Source organism: Anneissia japonica, unplaced genomic scaffold (genome assembly GCF_011630105.1).
Source record: "Anneissia japonica isolate Jap-2015-1 unplaced genomic scaffold, ASM1163010v1 scaffold24_len2511860_cov200, whole genome shotgun sequence".
NCBI classification, from domain to species: domain Eukaryota; kingdom Metazoa; phylum Echinodermata; class Crinoidea; order Comatulida; family Comatulidae; genus Anneissia; species Anneissia japonica.
Window position 1 is genome coordinate 1 of NW_022730786.1, and position 21,752 is coordinate 21,752.

The 21,752-nt window shown below is 33.7% G+C and overlaps 2 protein-coding genes across 4 annotated transcripts; one reads left to right on the forward strand and one right to left on the reverse strand.

Moving 5' to 3' along the window:
• Positions 1 to 101: 101 nt before the first annotated feature.
• On the reverse strand, positions 102 to 6,327 carry LOC117115125 (anionic trypsin-2-like). 2 transcript variants are annotated; one of them, XM_033258814.1, is made up of 5 exons: positions 6,196 to 6,327; positions 5,411 to 5,476; positions 4,417 to 4,467; positions 3,255 to 3,299; positions 102 to 1,733 (listed from the first exon to the last, which is right to left on the reverse strand). In XM_033258814.1, exons 1-5 carry the CDS (start codon positions 6,299 to 6,301, stop codon positions 964 to 966), a joined length of 1,038 nt encoding a protein of 345 aa, XP_033114705.1. In that variant the 5' UTR covers positions 6,302 to 6,327; the 3' UTR covers positions 102 to 963. The 2 variants fall into 2 exon arrangements, with proteins under 2 accessions (XP_033114705.1, XP_033114707.1); XM_033258816.1 differs by lacking the exon at positions 5,411 to 5,476.
• A 5,255-nt stretch (positions 6,328 to 11,582) lies between these two features.
• LOC117115115 (queuosine salvage protein-like) lies at positions 11,583 to 19,638 on the forward strand. Of its 2 annotated transcripts, none has more exons than XM_033258807.1 (9): positions 11,583 to 11,716; positions 13,350 to 13,500; positions 15,164 to 15,258; positions 15,687 to 15,819; positions 15,998 to 16,147; positions 16,412 to 16,535; positions 16,997 to 17,111; positions 17,678 to 17,816; positions 18,732 to 19,638. In XM_033258807.1, exons 2-9 carry the CDS (start codon positions 13,387 to 13,389, stop codon positions 18,891 to 18,893), a joined length of 1,032 nt encoding a protein of 343 aa, XP_033114698.1. In that variant the 5' UTR covers positions 11,583 to 11,716; positions 13,350 to 13,386; the 3' UTR covers positions 18,894 to 19,638. The 2 variants fall into 2 exon arrangements, with proteins under 2 accessions (XP_033114698.1, XP_033114697.1); XM_033258806.1 differs by having other exon boundaries at positions 11,621 to 11,722.
• The last annotated feature ends 2,114 nt before the right edge of the window (positions 19,639 to 21,752 follow it).

Genomic DNA, 21,752 nt, shown 5'->3' on the forward strand with positions numbered 1-21,752 from the left:
ATAATAATAATAATAATAATAATAATAATAATAATAATAATAATAATAATAATAATAATAATTATGTATATACAAATTAAAAGCATATACGTTGAAAATAAAAATATGCCTAATCTTTATTGCAATAAAAAAAAAAAAGATTGGATGTTACAATATTTTTCAAAAAATAAACTTCCGAAAAAAATTAACATCATCATCATCTGAATTATCGGATATACTCAGTGGCGTATGAATTACAAATAAATTATATAATATCAGTGGTGGATCCAGGAATTTGAAATAGAGGACCACCAAAGAGGGCTAAGGTAATGACATTTATGACTGTGGCTCCTCTGATTGGCGGGAAATGGCACTCACAGACTTAAAAGTTGAATATAACTTTCTTTTTATTTGATTGGATATTACAATATTTGTCAAAGCATAGACATAAAAAAAAATCACAAGTACATTCGGCAATTAAGAAATATTTAAAAGCACACAAATGGATTATACCAGAAAAAGCAACATTATATATCATATTATAATATCATTTATTTGATAGAAAATTTCGAGTATTCTTGTGCTCTCTCAGTGAAATGCGTTATATAAAGGTTCACTATGAGAATTAACATGAAATTTAAAAAAATGACCTTTATGTGAATTGAAAGTTATTGGAAGCAGAAAAATCTCCTTCCCAAATGGTATTGCAATTGAAAATGGAGATGTATAAATATTATTTATAGCAGTAAACATTGTTAGTATTTTTTATTATACAAATTTTGAAATTTTTATAGAAATAGAAAAGAGATTTCAGTTTTACATTCTATAGTATTGTTATGAAGGTAAATATTATCATTGTTTTTACGTTTGAGTTAGACTTTTTTACAATGTGTGTAAAGCAATTTGTATTTTTTTTAGTAATAAGCCTATATCAAACGTAAAATTAATAGCAGGAAACCAGACACTTTTTTTGCAGCTATAAACTTATCCATCATTTATGCTCTCGATAATCCACTTTCGAAATTTAACAACATCTGTAAAGAAATCGTAATTACCGGGTACACCACAGCCTATACCCCAGCTATTGATACCAACCAGGTACCATCGACCCAAGTATTTACGTACAAGTCCAGTGCCACCGTCGCCAAAACAACTGCCAAGTCCGTCGTCATCATGGTCTAAACATATCATACTTTCTGTTATCTGCGCCGCAGGAAACGGTTCTGCTGATTTTTCACAAGCCGTAAATTCCAAAAAGGGTAAAGTGAGTTCTTTCATATACACCGGAGTAGGTCCAGTATTCCTAATTAAACCCCAGCCGTGGAATCGCATAAGAGCATGAGGTGTCTTCAAACCGGTTCCGAGACACACACTCGGCAAACAGACCGGTCTCACGTAATTTGTAAAACGACGAATTTTACTTGATAAACGAATTAGGGCGATGTCATTATTAAAAGTCTTTTTTTCAAATTCGGGATGGGTAATTATGCGCGACACATTTAATATTTCTTCGTCTGGGTCTTTATACCGTACGTCATAATCACCGATTGTAATTGAAACGTCTTCAGGTCCGTGAATAGGCCCTAGACAATGAGCAGCTGTAACAACCCATTCATAATTCAGTATGCTACCCCCACATATAAATCTTCGTGGTGTTATGTGATACAAACGGACTGCCCATGGAGCTGAACCCTCGATGGCTCTTTTGTCGCTATAACTTGCATGGTGTACTTTAGAAGTTACAACTCCGCACACTGTAAAATAAAAAAGAGAAAGAAAAATCGAAATAATAACGTTTTTAACCCTAATTAAAATTCAGCCTCATAAACCAGAGGTGTATTACTTCAAAATCATTTCATTAAATATTGTGAAACGTTAATAGTGATAACAAAATAATAACAAAATATAAATAGTAAGAAATGGTCGCATAATCGGTAATGTCAATCTGTATAAAACTCTTAAATAGATACTTGTCAATTGATTGGTGGATTTCGTATCACGTGACATTGGTTATTTTACCCATTTCGTCACTCATGGATATTTTGTTCCACCGTTCATTTGCATTTTCGTTCCATCCTTTTCGCTCGTTGCACGACGCATAGGATGACTAAATTTGCAAAACAATGGAAATTGAATTTCAATTATAAGAAGTCCAACGTCATGGTCATAGGTAAAAGGGTAAATAAAAACAAAGTTTGGAAATTAGGTGATTACAGCATAAATGAAACAGATATATACAAGTACCTTGGTGTACTTTTTTCAAGAAATATGAATGATCATAATCATGGCGAATATGTAATTAAGAAAGGAAATCGTCTTATTGGTTATATAAAACCAATTATCAATAATCTCAATAATTTTAATGGAGTGTATTATGGTAACATCCTGTGGCGAACGATCGCACTTCCATCTATCAATTACACAAGTGCGGTGTGGGTAAATGGAAGCAAAAGTGACCTTGAAAAAATTGAAAGGCTGCAAATGCAAATGGCGAGGTGTATTTTAAAGGCTCCAAGAAACACATCGCGTTCTACCCTTTACGGAGACTTTGGATGATCCCCATCATCGAATCGACAACAGGTATTACTATCATACATATTCTTACCTCAGCCCCAATTATTTGGGGGTGGGGCTGAGATGGTATCTGACCTTCCATCTCTGAAAGTCCTCCCCGCACCCTCTATTTTAAATTCCAAGATCCGCCACCGATATCATATCATTTAACTTATCGTTAAAAACATTTATAATAAAATGACAAACATGATTAAAAAAAGAGCACATCTAAAATCTCACAATGGAATTGACAACCGGGGTCCAAAAAGGGTCCCCAGTCTTACAAAGCCATAAGTCCACCGGCCCAATCGTTACGTCACTGAATATAGTAGGCCTATGTTGATTGTAATTTAACTGAACAAATTTAATTTTTCGTTTCATTTAATTTTCAATATTAATATCAATATCATAAAACAGTTAAACAAACAATTAAGGAACATGAAAACAAAAGTAACCCCTTGTCGGTGACAGGATAGACAAAAACAAAACTTTATTGCTGTGTTGTTTTCCGCCAACATGTTTAGCACATTATACTTACATAAAACATCAAATAGAAAATATAATTTGTATTTCAGTATAAAAATATATTATATAAAAACAAATTGATATGAAACATTAAAATTATAAGATAAAATCTTTAAAGCAAAAAAAATATCAAACATCAAAGAAAAATAATTTTGCAATAACTAATTAATGAATGTTAAAATAATGTTTGTGTTTACCTTCCTCTGGACTTATTGAACATGAGTCTGTTGACACGTAGGCATCTTGTTGGAAAGAAATAGTAAATTATATTATGTCATTGACAAGGGGCAAATACACACTAGTTAGCAACCATAAAAAACGATAACAAACACGAATACGTCATATCCATCATCGTCATTTGTGGCTAAGACATTCTTGAAAATACATATTATACGAGATGAATATGATCGTTGACTCATGTAAAAGGCATAGATGGCCTATGCTGTGACAGATATGTTACTGTAAGCGATGGATCGACTAAAATATCGATGACGTAACCGTATTCGTTATCGTTTTCGTAAGCTTACGGAACCTCCCTACTATCAGAATTATGACAACGTAAATAGTGATGATGATAATAATAATAATGCGACGTGCGAAGCACCGAGCTGTGTTTAAAAATCATTGTTAAAAATGCTTTAGCATAAGCACTTGTACATGGTATTTAAATCGCTTGTCTTGGAGTAGGCCTTTCCCATTTCTTTTCTTTTCTTCTCTCTTTTTTTCTCTCTTAGTTTTTTTTTTGGGGGGGGGGGGGGGGGTGGTGCTAGCCTTGGTGAATCAACCCTATAGCTAGCTAGGTAGTCGTATGGCATATGCACACTAAACCCATATCATAATCATAAGTTATTTGTGTAAGTTTTGTCGAACATTTTCAAATGTTTATTTCTTTATATCACAGCTTACTACTATGTTTTTCCGTTAATTTTTATCATTCATATACTATCGATTTTCAAAGATTGAACTGACCGATTGAATTGGCTAAAAATACACAATATCAGTATATAAGTATGATGATAACGTCGGTGATGATGATGATAATTATGATAATACAGTAATAATAATGGGCCTAATAATAGGCCTGATAATAATAATAATAAGGCCTAATAATAATAATAATAATAATAATAATAATAATAATAATAATGATAATAATAAATTATTGTATCATCGGCACGGTGAAGTAACCCTATAGTTGGGTAGTATTAGGTCATATTGGGTGATTCTACAGTTACTGTTATAGTTAATCATAATTTCCTTGTGTAAGTATTATGGATCATTTTGAAAGTTGCAAACTTTTATTTTAGTATAACGAAATAATAAGCTTTGAAATTGAATATCCAAATAATGTTTGTTTACCTTCCAAACTGACTGAGCCTGTTGACACGTCTTTATCTTGTTCTAAAGTACCTATAAAAGACAGGGCCAGGATCAATTCAGTAATAAACGATAACGATCAAGCTAAAGATATCGATAATGATACCGATAACAAGAGACAATATTAATATTGATAATGGAAATAATAAAGAAAGTGATAGCATGCAGTTACATAATTTGTTTTCTTCTTTTGTGTTATCTTTTTTTGAATTTACTGCATTGCAGTAAAATCATTGTTGATGTCATTGCCAAAGGAAAAATACACAATATTAGTAGTATGATGATAACGTCGGTGGTGATGATGATAATAATAATAATAATAATAATAATAATAATAATAATAATAATAATAATAATAATAACAACAACAACATGCCTAATTGGCCTAATGATAATAATAATTATGATAATAATATAATTATTATTATTAATATTGTTTATTATTGTTATTATTATTATTTTAAAAATTATAAATTCTTGTATCGTCGACATAGAGAAGTAACCCTTTTGCTAGGTGGTCTATAAGCTCAGGTCGTATGGGTGACTATACAATTACAGGAAATCATAAGTTGTTTTAATCATTTGTTTAAGTATTATGGGTTTAAATTTTATTTCTCTTAAATTTAATTTCCATTCAATGAATGCTTCATCCCAAAATATTTTTGTCTCCTAAAAGAAATTATTTTGACTGATGCACTGATACCGTATTTTTTTTTCTGGTTTGGTATATATTTGTTTTGATTGTTCCAATCTATATTTTCTTTTTTTGTTATACAGATGCATCATCAAATGGATGTGTGCAACTGATTTTAAAGCGATTCCAAATAAAACCTAAATCCAAGATCCGTTAATTTGAATCATTCATATACTATCCATTTTAGAATATTGTTGGACATCCACTGAAGAAAGTATGTCTTCATTGTAAACTTCATTTTAGTATAATAAAAAAAAAGGAATAAATAATGATTGTGTTTACCTTCTGAAATAACCGAATTGAGTGAAACAGAGTTTGTTGACGAGTCAATATCTTCTTGTAAAGTACCTACAATAGACAAGTTAAGGAGATCCATCTTCTTTGTCTTATATCAGTATATAAGTATGATGATAACGTCGGTGATGATGATGATAATAATAATAATAACAACAACAACATGCCTAATAATTGGCCTAATGATAATAATAATTATGATAATAATATAATTATTATTATTAATATTGTTTATTATTATTATTATTATTATTATTTTAAAAATTATAAATTCTTGTATCGTCGACATAGAGAAGTAACCCTTTTGCTAGGTGGTCTATAAGCTCAGGTCGTATGGGTGACTATACAATTACAGGAAATCATAAGTTGTTTTAATTATTTGTTTAAGTATTATGGGTTTAAATTTTATTTCTCTTAAATTTAATTTCCATTCAATGAATGCTTCATCCCAAAATATTTTTGTCTCCTAAAAGAAATTATTTTGACTGATGCACTGATACTGTATTTTTTTTCTGGTTTGGTATATATTTGTTTTGATTGTTCCAATCTATATTTTCTTTTTTTGGTTATACAGATGCATCATCAAATGGATGTGTGCAACTGATTTTAAAGCGATTCCAAATAAAACCTAAATCCAAGATCCGTTAATTTGAATCATTCATATACTATCCATTTTAGAATATTGTTGGACATCCACTGAAGAAAGTATGTCTTCATTGTAAACTTCATTTTAGTATAATAAAAAAAAAGGAATAAATAATGATTGTGTTTACCTTCTGAAATAACCGAATTGAGTGAAACAGAGTTTGTTGACGAGTCAATATCTTCTTGTAAAGTACCTACAATAGACAAGGCCAGGATTAAGTTAAGGAGATACATCTTCTTTGTCTTCTAATTGAATGGCCAACTCGATTAAGAATTACCAAAAACTGAGGGTAACATAGACTTATATTTATAGTACACTGATATTATGAGGCTAGTCTTCCGGGAGGGATTAACTATAAAAAGGTGCGTCAATGCGGTAAACATTATTCGATATTCCTGTGGTACTAACAGAACCAAAGAGGGATTTCTTTCAGTTTTTAAATTGATTGATTGAATATAAGTTAATTTGTTGTAACATTAGAATTAATTTTTGTTATAATTTTACAATAATTTTAACACGGGACCATAACATATAGCAATATCAAAGCAGTTTCTGCAATATCAATAAATATCGATAAAGTCTGCCACCCTCTATATAATACATTTGTGGCACAAGATCTTTGCAAAGCAAAGCTCAACACAAAAAGAAATATTTTGGCCCTTTAAACAAATTAATTAGCAACCAAGGGTATATAGTAATTTTGGATGACGTCACCAAAAGAAGCCACACCTTCCTCGCTTAGAGTCGTGGTATTCATCAACTACCTATTTGCAAAACAAAGGTAATACCAACCTAATTTGTTTAGAGGGCCAACATATTTTTTTGAATTAATCTGATGGGCCAATGATAATATTTGGGTGATGGAGCAACTCGTCATAATGTTTTTGTTTTACAAGAAATATCATGTTACTGCACGATAGTTTTCACAAGATAAAGAGAATGCTAAGACAATAAGAAATAGCATTCAATGTACTGTATATAAAAGTTTAAACAATTATATAATTATTATTTATATATCCGCAAATGAATATAAAGTTATTATGATAGATAAATAACGCTAATTAAATTAAATATATTTAATGAAATAGGCCTGTTATGCTACCAATAACTGTAAAAGAGAATTTAATATAAAAGTAGGCGGCGCATAATAATTATTTGAAAGAGAATCATGAATGGACACTGAGCGCAAACGTACTGTACAAGAGCAAGAGTGGTGCTGTAATAAAATCAGCGCGTCCTTCCTTACCAGAAATAATATTGCCGCTAGGAAATAGGTGTGAAATTAATAGGCCAAAAGAGCAAGTATGTTAAATAGAGATAACCTGATTGCTTTCCTCTATTTCTTATGTGAACCGGATGCAAACTTGTGAATGCATCAAGAATCAATCTGCGAATTGATTGGATAATGCTTTTGTATCATCGGCACACCTTGTGCGAAGTGTTTTAGGTTTTGCCAGGAAAAACAAGTAGGTAAAACATAGAAAAATGTGTCAAACTATGCTTTAATTTTTAAATTGAAATACGTAAAGCCTGGTTAGGACTATGCAATTTAATTATTCGACGACTACGCTTACTACTCTTCGTGTCATTTAACAACCGTCAATTCCCAACAAACTAGTTTGCGAGGAACGAAATTAACACGATATTCCGAACCGGGTGGCGCCACTTGCGGTGACAGGACCCCATGTCAGACAGAGCTCTCTCACTCAAGACGTCAACATGATTCGTCAGATAAAATTATCCAATGTAATTTTTACAGAGTATCAGACTAATAAGCACTCCAAAATTGTTGGAGCTTCCGGAGAGATGATCTCTGGTGATGAGCGGCCATTCTGATCAGTGGAATGAATATTTTTTTGTATGTGCTGATTTTATGTTTGTTGATATTATATATTTATATGTTCACAGGATTTATATTTCATATATTGCTTATATAACATGTTATGTTTATCGCTGTTGGTTTTTGAATGAATAAAATAAAAATAACCCCCATCCACTTGTGCTTCCATTGGGTAATATTGCTATCCCGGTGATATTGCTCTTTCCCCTACCGTTGAGCAAATCTTGGCGCCACTCACATTTGTGATGATTTTAGCAAGCAAGAAATTATGTAATATTATCAAAGACTTAAATAGCAAAAGAATGAGCTGTTCCGCGTATTTGCATTAAAATTGATGGAGCATCCGCCCTCCCGCGAATGGGGTAAAATTTGAACATTTTACTAAGTGGAGGAACTAAGGAAACAGAAGAACCAGAGCAGCGCTTTCATTATTACTATATAGCGCCTCCGCGCGGACGGGGTAAAATTGCTCTCCGTGTACCCACAATGCCTTTCGAACGGATGTTCCACTTTATTGATAAGCTGCTCTATCTTCTGCTATTTATTATCTTTGATCACTGTTACAAAAGTTAAGGTTCCATACTCTCAAATTATCTTGACAATAAAATATACGGTAATATAAATAGACTCTATACAGTACTAAATAATATACATAAAAACATTCAAAACTGTAAAAATCAAGCAATTAAAGTTAACAAAAAGAAAGATGGGGGGGGGGGGGGGGGAGAGGGAAAGAGGGAGGCGAGTAAATGGAGAGGACTGTCCGATAGACTGCGCAATACCACTAAGAGCTGGGACTCTAATATAATACGTGTGATTGATGAGAGTGCAGAAATGTTGGGAAGGAGTCAATAATAAGGGAATTTTTTTTTATTTTCTGGAAGTTTTTCCCATAGTCTCTGGAACAGATTTTGTATTTATTTATTTTTTCTTTATACTAAATATACACTTTCAATACATAGTATTTGGTTTCCAAAGTGGTTCAATTCTTAACTACAAAATTTTAAAAGCAGATATATACACATTGTAACCAAAAAATGTTGATAACTTATTATTCTGATCAGTGATATGAATATTTTTTTGTATGTGCTGATTTTATGTTTGTTGATATTATATATTTATATGTTCACAGGATGTATATTTCATATATTGCTTATATAACATGTTATGTTTATCGCTGTTGGTTGGTTTACCCCCACCCACTTGTGCTTCCATTGGGTAATATTGCTATCCCAGTGATATTGCTCTTTCCCCTACCGTTGAGCAAATCTTGGCGCCACTCACATTTGTTTTTTGATGATTTTAGCAAGTAAGAAATTATGTAATATTATCAAAGAACTTAAATAGCAAAAGAATGAGCTGTTCCGCGTATTTGCATTAAAATTGATGGAGCATCCGCCCTCCCGCGAATGGGGTAAAATTTGAATATTTTACTAAGTGGAGGAACTAAGGAAACAAAAGAACCAGAGCAGCGCTTTTATTATTACTATATAGCGCCTCCGCGCGGACGGGGTAAAATTGCTCTCTGTGTACCCACAATGCCTTTCGAACGGATGTTTCTCTATATTGGGAAGCTGCTCTATCTTCTGCTACTTATTATCTTTGATATAATGTAGTTAGATTTATGTAGCGCTTTGTACCAAAGTCTCAAAAAGCCAGAGATGTGGACTAGCTCGTAACTCCCCCCCCACCCCCGGTTCTTAGTGCCTTATCATGTCTGAGCTACACGGTACTCAGCTACTCTCGTCTGTCCACGCCGCTGCCTTAACCTCTCTGCCATCCGATTTGAGATCATCAACAGACAAGAAATATTTCTTGAAGTGCCTTCTTCTTTTGGCCAAATAATAATTAAATCTTATGGTTTCAATACATTATAATTACAATGAATACCGCGTCTTATAATGTTGCAGTGTAGTAAAATCAAAAACAAAATTTTAAATGACCAAAAGAAACAACTTTTGCGCTAGCAGGCGGATTCGGCCACTGTACCCAATAGTTTTACAGGTTTATAAAGTATAATAAATTGCTCGCAACTCGGAGATTATCGTTGGCCCGTCAGATCAACTCTACAAACAATTTGACCCTTCAGATAAATTAATTGAGAACCAGGGGACTAGACAATAGTTTATATATATAGTTGAAAATGGAAGGAAAATCCCCGGATGGAAAAAAAAAATCCGATGGGGGAAATTAGCAGGTTGCAAGTAATCACACTGTTATTTTCTGTAGAATAGATCCTCAAACTACCTCGATTTTTAATTCTACAATTGTTCCCAGGCTTTTCCAGGTATGGCTAGAACTTACTTAACTTCGGCGTTTATTTAGATCTCAGTGGGTTTCCACTACTCAAAGACAAGCTTGCGTACAAACCTAACGTGCAAACTTTCATCTATTATATAATAAAAACCATGTTCACACACTTGATCGTTCCTTAAATATTAGTGGACATGGCCCAGCCCAGAGGTATTTTGTTGTCTTTTATTTATTTTAACATTTCATAATAACATTACATTTACGGAAAATCAACAAATAAAAGTAAATAGACATTTTGATAAAACGCACAAAAAAAAGTTTCTCTCAAAGTACAAAAATTTCTCTATGGATAAATTTGAAACTAATACAAAAACAGCCTCTTTTTATTTAAAAGACATGGGCCTAAGCTTAGGTTATAGAGAAAAGATATCAAGAGTGGCGCTGGCGCCAGTGGGGCCCATAAGGCCAGCCCCCTCCCCACCCACCAAATACAATAGGCCTACAATATAAAATAACAATGACTTACAAAATATAGAGAAAATTGCCTTAAAACCAGAGAATGAATGTTAGGACGACCCATAAAATCAACAAACGTTAATTTATTTTCAATGGGGTCCGAAGCAGAACGTCCGGGTGACGTAAATGCTATAGAAAAGACAGCAATTTTTCAATGCAATAAAATAATAATACAAATTTATATATTACCACACCTTAAAATAGATATGCCCATATCAAGTGTACCATACACTTTTATAACAGTAATACACACGTGGTGGAACCAAAATAGCAACAACATTAATATGAAAATACAAATTAAAAACTAATAAATCGTAGCTAAATATTCATCTAATTAAAATGACAAATGTATACAACGCCGGTTGGGCTAGACCAAAGATCTTACAATATAAGATATTCGGCCTAGCCAAATAATATGTTGACTACGGTACTATGGATGCAATAAAAAGTAAAATATTGTATGTTTTAGGGGTCGATAAACATTAACAACTTTTTCACAAAATTTCAAACAGTACACTTGCGGGGAGCATGCTAGCGGGGAAGGGGTAAACAAATTTGTACACTTTTACATATGCATAAAAATGTTGATATAAAATAACATGCAATATGTAAAATAATAGTAAAATTATAATGTAACCCTAGATTAATATTCATTTTTAAGCAACCAAGTACATTGCTTTAGTTGACTTCACAAAAAAATTGACCATTTCTTTGTACACACTCAGAGGGGAGGGAGGGGGTACCGAAAAAGAGTACTGTCTGTACACTTGCGAAAATGTTGATAATTATGAACAACCCATTAGTCTTAAGGGTATATAAAGTACACTATATAAAAGTAATACAAAATACTATGATGTTCAATATCATGTACAATGGCTTTCTCCAAGTCCTTTTCCCGTAGCAATCGAAAAGCTAAAGGCGAACATTTTATGGGTGACGATATAGAGGGCTCACTCTTCAATACAAAACATGGCGTAGTAAGACGTATGCTACGGTTACAGTGAGTACACATGTGCGGCAATCAAGAATGAAGATTTAGGTATAGGTACCGTACATATTCATTAGGCAATATTATCTATATTAAGTCACTGTTATTTTTCATTGCTAAGTCATACTGTATATTTAGCGAAGTTGCTTACCTAGGCCTACCTAACTACTACTCTAGGCTAGGCCCCTACTACTAGTATCTAGCTAGCTACTACAGACTAGCGTGGGCTTAGGCCTAGGTACAGTAGGCCAGGTGCCTAGCCTAGGCCTGTATATTACTAAAGCGATGACCCGGTTTAGGCCCACTGTTAGGCCAGCCTAGTAGGCCTATATATTATTTAGCCATATTCACCTTTAATTTTGATACGACCTTGTTGACTAACAGTATTAAAAAAAAAAAAAAATCTTGTGTTAGGCCCAGCCACGTTTTGGGGAAATCCTCAAAATGGGTAGGTCGGTAGGAAAAGGTTTTTTTTGTGTTTACGCCTAAAAAGTCAAAAATACAACAAAGACTATTTAAAATCTATTGAAGAGCAAAAAGATAGCATAACACTTTCGCATCGCCTACCGTCGCTAGATACGTAGGCCTATTCAATCCTTTTTAGCTTATTTAAAATATATTTTTCGTTGTAGTAAAACTAAAATGCCGACCCTCAATTTGGAACATTTTGGGTTGGTCGGGTGTGCCAACACAATACTTCTTTTTATTTGGCCTAACATGCAATGATAGGGTTACAGTAGGGTTTCAGTCGGCAACGGCAGTGGGAAATGAAATACTATATATAAAAAATTTTGAACACAAAATATTTAATATCTATTTGATATAAAACAACAAGCATCATTAATTATGATTAGTAGTAGAACAGCAGGACGACGTCAGACGAAAAATCCCAGTTGTCTGTACTGTACATTTTCCACAGAAGGTATCAGTGGTTACCACATAGTAAAGTTATGCAAGTTATTTATGAAAATAAATAGCGTTGCAACCCCCGAAATTGAACCTCAAGATGTGTCTGTATCATTGCGCATAGCCTACAGTAGGCTGAGGCTAGAGAGTACAGTTGTCGTTTGAGTTGTGAATTTGTTTGATTATTTTTGACATTTACAAACCATAAACTAATGTTCTATGACTAGTAATAATTCAAACTCTAGTCATAATTTCCTAATTCGTAGTGTACTTCCTTCTGATTTCCTGGATTTCATACATCGGGGCAAAAAGAATGACATTCGTGCAATGAGAGGATGGTTTTGAATTGGAAAAATTCACACTGTGCGTTCAATGCACATGCGCAATAGTGAGTCGAAATTCTAATGTTGGTCATTTGGGTTCCGGTGTTGAATTAATAACCATGGAGAAGAATATCTAGTAAGATACAATATGTAATTAATAAACCTCAAACTATGACTTTATTGTACACAAGCTGTTATTCAAGAATAGAAGTGTTCGCTTATTAAAAGATAAATGCTGATTTGTGATGATGGGCAGTAAGTGGTTGTGTCGGTTGTGTTTTGTGTGTGTAATAATATACATCTTTTCCCTAGAGACCATTGTTTTGATTTACTTATCTTGATGAGAATGTTACACAAAAAATATAGTAATAATGGTGTATGTGTGTTTGTAGGTCAAAGATTACAATAGGGATTGTGGTGATCATGCTAAGTTTGTGTTTTTTTTATTTTTATAGTTGTTCTTACAAAGAAGGAAGGATAAACATTTTCAAGATGGATGATTCTTATAGAAATGTTTTATCACCAAGAGAGTCTGCTAAGTTTATAGCTACCAATAGCACAGATGTCAAAATAAAGAAAGATGGAGTTGAAAGAGTTGCTAAAATTGTAGGTATAAGGATCCTTTAATTTGAGAAAAAATTAGCCATTTCTAAAGTATTCTATATTTAATACATGCATGTTACATTATTACCACCACCCTCTTTTTTTTTTCTTTTTTTTTTGGAGGGGGGGTGGTAATTTTGGGAGGGGGGTGGTAATTTGGTTCACCTGTAACACTAGGCTCTATATTTTGGGAGGGGGTGGTAATTTTGGGAGGGGGGTGGTAATTTGGTTCACCTGTAACACTAGGCTCTATAGTTTCATGTGTATTCAGCATCACTAGCATGCAACCGTAATTAATATATTTGAATAAATAGAATGTTAATACCTTATTCATCATTTATAAACACATACTTGCTGGTTCTAATTATTAATTTATTATTTTATTATTGGATTTTAAAAGGATATGCCAATTAACACCAAACTTAATCACTAAATTAATCACTAAACTTAATCCTTCACAAGGCAGACATAAACACAAGATGCTCTACATCACTGTTCCGCAACCTATGTGACCCAATGTTTGGGTTGCGGAAAAATTTTGATGGGTTGCATAATTTCTTGAGATCGTGTAAACTTTACTTAATAAGAATAAGGACAAGTAAAATCAAATTACAGTAAACGAAAGTGTGGCATGTGCGTCAGTTTACTTTTGTAATGTGTGGTTTAATCATAGTTTCATGTTAAAAATACACTATCAAAACATTTGTACTCCAGTTATGAAAACTTGAAAGTGTTAGTTTTGTTATTACCTCCACCAATGAAGTTGGCTGGAGGTTATGTTTTTGCCTGATTTTATATTTAGTTATTTATTTGTCTGTGGGCATATTTGTTGTGAACAGCCTACAGCCCATAGTTTTTATTAGAAATTCTTTAAACTTGTCCCAATGTTCCTTTACCTAAGATCTAGAGCTGATTAAATCTTGCAGGGTCAGGGTCAAAATTCAAGGTCACAATCAATGAAAAACTATTTTTTAATTTATTTGTCTACAGCCCATAGTTTTAATCACAAACTTGTCAAACTTGGTCACAATGTTCCATGACCAAAGATCCCGTTACCTCCACCAACAAAGTTGGCAGGAGGTTATGTTTTTGCCCCTGTTTATTTATTTATGGGATTTACAACAGCAGTCGCAGGCCCTTTCTACCGCAATTGTTATCAGTGCTGTGGGGAAAATCGAACCCTTTTACATGGTTTGGTTAAATGATGTGTAATTCAAAGTTCTTTTAATTTTTAGGCAATTTATCTTGATGTTGTGGGTGATCGTATCTTTTAATTGACTGATAAAAGAATCAAGTGGGTGGTTCTTCTCATACCTGCTATCCCTTGCGCGATATAAAATGACGGACATGATTTAGTGGCTTCGGGTTCGATGGGTCTCGTCTGAGTGCTTGACATATAAATTGGGTCGTGGGCTAAAAAGGTTGTGGAACGGGGCTCTACATAAAGTCACATTATGAATCTTAGGGAACGGAGTTGTTGTGACCATGAAAAATATCCTCTTACCTTCACAGGAATTGAACCCAGGGATTGGAAAGCAAGCATGTTAACCACCAAGCAGTTGCACTCATAATCTAAGATAATTATTAGATAATGTTACTGTGTTCGAAAATTGCAAATAAATTATGTTGAGTTGATAAAAATGTTTGAAATTTTTGTGCATTTTAGATTCAAGAAAACCTTTGTAGCAGTGAGTATAGCATAAAGGCATGGAAGCAACATAAACTCCATCCACAAAAAATGGAGGCACCAACTGTAGATTGGTAAGTAAATACTCTGTCCACACGTCAAATTACATTTGACAATGTCATTGATTTTGCCATATCAGGGCATGATGATGTCATAGCACACCCATATATGGGCAAATCACAAGTGTTTGTTACATTACTTTGTTTTTTTGTTTTGTTTTTTTTTCTGGCTTTTTTCTTTGTTTTCTTGACTACAGTATTGTCGAGCGCACAGTGACCTCATTTATTTGCGCTATATAAATACATCTGTTATTATTATTATTATTATTATTATTATTTATATAGCGGCTTTCTTTGAAAGCGCCTTTCTTTCTTACAAAGCGCTTTTGATTGATGGGTCGCTAAATCATCAGCCTACAAAAAATATTCTGCGATGTCATGCAAGAACTGCTTGACCTTTTGACGTCTGACAGTTTTTATGTTTTATTTATTTTTCTTTCCAGGATATTTGTAATTGATACATTGAATTTTTCTTTTTGGTCGGAATCAAATGAGAAGCGATTTTTGGTGGAGTACAACAATGAAAAACATAGTGGATACTGGTCACTATGTGCTGCCCTCAAACGGGCACTGGAGGTAAAAATGCGATACATTCATCTGCTCCAAATCATGTATGTTCAGTTTACCTTTATTAAACATTGACATAATAAGACTTTGCTCTGTGTAATCATGAACATTAGCTGATAGATGGAAAGCAGTAAAGAAAAAAAGATGAAAAGCAGTAAAGAAAAAAATTATGATCATGTTTTTCCAGGAAGGGATTCCAATAACCACACCATCATACTACAGTACTGTTAGTCTACGTCAGTTGCAATACATTTTCCGATCAGCGACTGACACTAATATCCCACTGCTGGAAGAACGACTAGAACATCTACATGAAGTTGGAAAAATCCTGGTTGAGGTAATACTGAATTGTGTCAATCTCAATTTTGAGTTTGTAACTTTATTGATCATTTTTCAATTTAAAACAGATGGAATATTGTTATTTATGGTCACCAGAACTTGTACCCGCTTGCCCTAGAGGTTCAGGGAAGGGGTGGGGGAGATTCAGTAGGGCACGAGCCCCCGTTTTGCTACTAAATTTTAAAAATTTCAATGCAAATCAATGTTATGTGCTACTCACTTATCTGTTCTGAAACTGATTTTTATTATTCTTGTATTTTAGAAATTTGATGGAAGTTTTGTAAGATGTGTTGAACAATGTCAAAACAGTGTGGAGAAATTACTTGAAATCATCACAACAAATTTCCCTTGTTTTAGGGATTATGCTGGATTCAAAGGAAAAAAAGGTTAAATACAATGGCTCAAAGTATTTGAATGAAATAGTAAATATTATATTATTTTCTGAATAAATATTTTAATTAAACTATAATAAAGAAATGCTAATCATATATATCTTCCTCATTAAATCATCCATCTATCATTACATCATTGTACCCTTATTCAAGCACTGTTTCTACCATTGTTACATCCCTGTGCACTTTAATGAACCTAAAACCAAGAGTGGTGCATTCCCTTGGGTTTCGCTCAAAATGTTTCAAAAGTGGTCTAGGTGGTGAAGCCCCAAAAAGTATGACAATTGTAGGGTTTCAAAGGCTTATTTAATGACGAATTGTGGTTTTTCTCCCCAACGGGCGTTATCCCGCTGGGGGCCCTGGCGCCCCCCCATTGGTGTCACCCCGGTAGGAATGGGGAAGGGAAAAATCGGACTATATCAGTGCTTCTAACATTTACTGTCATTTATTTTCAGTATCTATATTGAAGAGAGCTCAGATTCTTGTGGCAGATATATGGGCTTGCTTTGAGGGCAAAGGTTATGGAAAATTCCATGATGTTTCGCTCCTTACAATGTTTGCAGATTATAGGTAAACATGTATTCTTGTCATTTTTTTGTTTGTTACCTGATTCAACAAGAACATAATGGGACAATGGTATGTGGCATCCATAAAAGCATTCTGTCGCACATTGCATTCTATTAATACAACGGTCATCACAGACGGAAATTTTGTTTGCTTTTCTGTCTACAGTACATACTTGGCAGGCAGATGATTATAGGAGTTGCCGATTAGTCGGAATAATTTTTGTCCTCCAACAGTTTTTGGTAATAGATAAAATTCTATGCTGAGTAACATGTCTCTCTTTCTCATATTGTGGATCATCATAAAGAATATAATATACTTTACATTTTATTCCATTGCCATGTGCTGCCTTTGCATTCTTTGTTATTACTGTAGGCCTTTACACATCATGAATCAGATCACAGACTGATTCACTACTAACAATGTACCCATTTTACTCTTGGGTTGTCAAAAGCAGAGCAACTAAAGTGCAACCAAAGAACAAGTGATTAGTCTCGTGCATGAACCTACACTTTTTATAGTAAACGCTTAAAACCTTCCTTTCTACCTTAATTTACTGCTTTTATTAATAGGGTTCCTCAGGTTTTAAATTACTTTGGGGTCTTGGAGTACTCTACCGCCCTCATGGAGGATTTAAAATCTTTTAGGCTTTTCACTCCAGGCGAGAGACTTGAAGTGGAGATAAGAGGCAATTCCATATGGGCAGTAGAGGTAAGCCACTGTTATTTTTTATCTGACTAATTGACTGTTAAGTTGGGCTGTTCATTAGTTGAACGTGTATAATTTTGTTATGTAGTATAAATTTTTTTTTTTTATAAAATAAAGTATTAATTATTTTGTTCATTTCATTTCATTAATACACTTCCTGGTCCTGAGGCTAGATTGTATGTAACTTATACATTGATATACTGTAATAGTGTTGTAAAATCATACCAATGCAGCTAAATATGAATTAGAATTCCAAAGTAAATCATAAGGGAACACGTTAAATTGTAATTCTATGAGTACCCTATTTATTTGAATAAAAAGCCCAGGGTGTTTATTGTTGATAATTTTGTTTGTGGGGATGTTTATTTGAGGAAGGCATTTACTTTAATTTTATGTGTAAATGGATATATAAATACTCAAATAAACGCCCCCTTAATTTGATTGTAATTGTGGAACTACAACACATAATTACCACTAAAATATGTTATTGCATAATAATAATAAAGACTTACTGATCTTACCCAGTTAGAATAAATTTCATTCTACTTGAGTAGAACATTAATAGAATGTATCAAGAAAGTTGCTGCTTCAATTATTTTTTTACATTCAACTTGGGTGGGGGTGGCTGTTGATTTGAGTCAAAAGTAAATGCCCTGGGGAATTTATTCAAGGGAGGTGCTTATTCCAGATGAGGCTCTGGAGTTGGCATTTATTAGAGGGGGAAGGGCCATTTATTCAAAGCAGGTGTTTATTCTAAAAAATATGGATCTTGCTAATAATAATGTATTCAAAATAATAGTTCTATTTTGAAAGACACTTCTTATTGGTTATTGATTCCAAATAAAAGAAATTTGAAATTGAATTGAACTTTGTCAAAGTCACAATATCATATTTATGGGATTTTTATTTGTTTTTCAGTTGATAATGGAGAAACTGCGCCAAGTTCAGGAAAGCAGTGTACTTGATGGAGTTCATTTAAACGCGGTCATTGTCGACTTCTATCTGTGGAATTTCTCCAAGGATCATTGGGCCGACATGCAGCATATACCAATACACAGGATTAGAAGTATCTGCTACTAAAGAATTGCTAGTTCCTAGGGGGTTGTCAGGGACATTGTGTGTGTGACTAAAGTCCAACTAAGACAGCGTCGTACAACACAACCTGACGTGATTTGTTGTTGGGTTTGTGTGAGTTAAACGCTGATGCAATAGATAGGCCTGTGTCAGTGGCAGTCGCGTCGTGATATTAAACGTTCTTAATATTCTCACGACAACCTAAAGACTGTCCCAAACAATAAATCATGACGCTGTCTAAGTGTGGGAAAAAACAAATGTGTGTGTGTGTGAAAAGTGTGATTTTTTTTCCCCTAAAAACAAGTAACACTGATGACATTAATAACATGTTTTTGGTATAAAAATACCCCTTTAATAATAAATTTTTCCTGTAACTTTTACTGCAATGCATGACCTTTTATACATTTTTATGTAATAGGAGTGATTCCTGTCTGCATTACAAATCATGTTTAGACCCTTTTTTATTTTATAAGCATAATAATACAAATGTGTATTTATACTTGGTCAGCTTTATCTATATAAATGTGATTTTTATATATTATGTATATCTATTCTAATAGTGCTCTTAGCAACAGTAATGTTTTTCTATACATAGATAATGGTGAGCAAGATATTTTCAATAATTTTATCCTTTCTTAAACAGAACTATGTCCAATACTGAAATTTTACTAAACATATTTTCTTTATTTAATTCTGAAATATGTTCAATAAATAATATTTTACCTTGGCAATAAAAAGTGTTACGATGTCATACCGTGAAAAATACATTATCATTGGCTGTTGAGTTTATGACTGAGATCCTAGTCTCTGATGGGTCAATTTGATTTAATATCTGGTACTTATCCTTGCCTTCCAATCCCAGAACGTGAATCAAGACCTCTTAATCCAGGATTTTTATTTTCATGACCAAGAACAACACCACCACTTAGTACTTACAAAAGTTTATAGATTTTTACTTTAAAGTCACCTGCTGTATGAGATTGAAATATAAATAATAATAATAATTCTTCAATACAAAATGTATTATGGGCTCTCAGCTGCCTTAAAGGGCCCGGAATATTCATCAGCATTTTTCCCATACATCGGTCCCGACTAACATGTAAAAAAAAAAACATCAAAAAATACACCCCTGAAGCGTAAAAAATGCTGGTGCATCTGGGCTTTTTCCTCAGGGTGGTAGGACCCGGAGAAGCCTTGGCCAGGGAACTCATTGTTACGTCACTGGTTAAGATATTTGCCTTCTAATCGAGGTGTTCTGTGTTACTGTATATACACTTCAGACACAGAGGATGTTTTCTTTCGCGTTCTAATCGAGGTGTTCTGTGTTATATCGTTTCAAACACGGAGGATGTTCTCAGAATGGGCCTCTCCACTAAACTCTGCCCTTTGGATGTTCTTGCTAAGGTTCCACGAAACGACAGTGTGTACGTAACACGTGCGTATGTTGAAAGTGCGCATTTTACTGGTTTTATTTAACGTCCTTCTGTTGAATTATCTTTAAAAATGACTATTATAAACAGCTCCCAATGCCTTGCTATAAGACTTGCTGTATTTTACAAAGCATAACTTGGACCTGTGAGAGAACAGTAGCTTGAATGATAATGTACAGTAAAAAACAAAGCGCTGTAGGACTATCCCTTCGTGTTGTCTCAAGGTTAATCAAATATAATTCCCGTTATATCATCATTACAACTCTCATCACTACTACCATTCGGTAGGCTTTCGTTTAACTCATTTTCCGAGTCCGTTACTGAATCAATGTGGTAGAAGTTAGCCTTGCTACAGGTTCCGGGTAGAAGTCAACCAGGGGGTCGGGTGGCTGGCTCTCAAAGTACGGAAGAACGACACACTGACTCTGATGGCACTTTGTCTTGTACCGACTTCGCTTTCTTCACTTCATTGGTCTTGTTTTTATCTTATTGGCGCATAGAGACAGCTGTATTATGCACCTTACAAATCCATTGATTGATTGAAACTTCGGGCCTATGTTTTGTCCTTCGTACGGATTTCGACTTGTATTACAGTGTATGATATAAAATAAATGACAACAGCACTTTTAACACTAACAATATAGAATTTATTACAGTATAAATAAACTTAGATTCCTCTCAAGTACTGAAAATACCTCATCGATTGCAAACAAATTGGATTCGGAACTAATCTATTTGGCACTGTTTGCGCCATGCATATCACTATTTGGAGAGCCGAGCTCTGAAAGCAAAGTTGAACAAGCATATGCCATGAATGAATGACGTCGACTTCAAAACTCGGAGGTAATTACCTTAAGAACTGATACTGTTAACTACCAAACAAACGTAACCCCTCTTCTACTGCCCAGTTAAAGACCATTGGTCAATATTTGTAAGGACAGATAAATAGTTTTACTACACATACCGATGTATTTAATCTGTTAATGATCTCACGAAAGTTAGTATCAACATGGAGGTGGTATCAATTAGGCCTAAGTTTTTTACGGGTCAGTTAGAGTTAGACCATTGAGACTGTAAGATGAGGTCTTAAGTAGAGACCATTGATACTGAAATGGGGTCCTTTGTAGCAATTGTTTCTCCTGTCTTTTGTCTAGTTCATTTATTATTAACGAGTGGTGTAATTGTATACTGAGCGTCATAGAAACAAAACGTTATTAGGCAGCAGAAAAACGTAGGTTGATGTGGAACCGTTGTTTCTCTTTTATGTTGTACGTTGTATTTATGAAATATTTCAAGGGAGTAAATAGTAAGTAAGACTGAAAAATTGAGCTTTTGACCAGGGATATATATAAGAATATTTTTTTATACCTTCCTGTTTTGATTATGGAGAGGCAGTCTGATTTAACTTTCTTTGGTTTTACTAGTTTAGCACTCC

Coding starts and splice junctions, on each gene's coding strand:
- LOC117115115 (XM_033258807.1), top strand. CDS start 13,387: ATGGATGATTCTTATAGAAATGTTTTATCACCAAGAGAGTCTGCTAAG. Junction 15,820..15,997: donor CCCTCAAACGGGCACTGGAG/GTAAAAATGCGA, acceptor ATGTTTTTCCAG/GAAGGGATTCCAATAACCAC. Junction 16,148..16,411: donor TTGGAAAAATCCTGGTTGAG/GTAATACTGAAT, acceptor CTTGTATTTTAG/AAATTTGATGGAAGTTTTGT.
- LOC117115125 (XM_033258814.1), bottom strand. CDS start 6,301: ATGTATCTCCTTAACTTAATCCTGGCCTTGTCTATTGTAGGTACTTTA. Junction 5,477..6,195: donor CAATTCGGTTATTTCAGAAG/GTAAACACAATC, acceptor TGTCTATTGTAG/GTACTTTACAAGAAGATATT. Junction 1,734..3,254: donor TTCAATAAGTCCAGAGGAAG/GTAAACACAAAC, acceptor TTTATTTTACAG/TGTGCGGAGTTGTAACTTCT.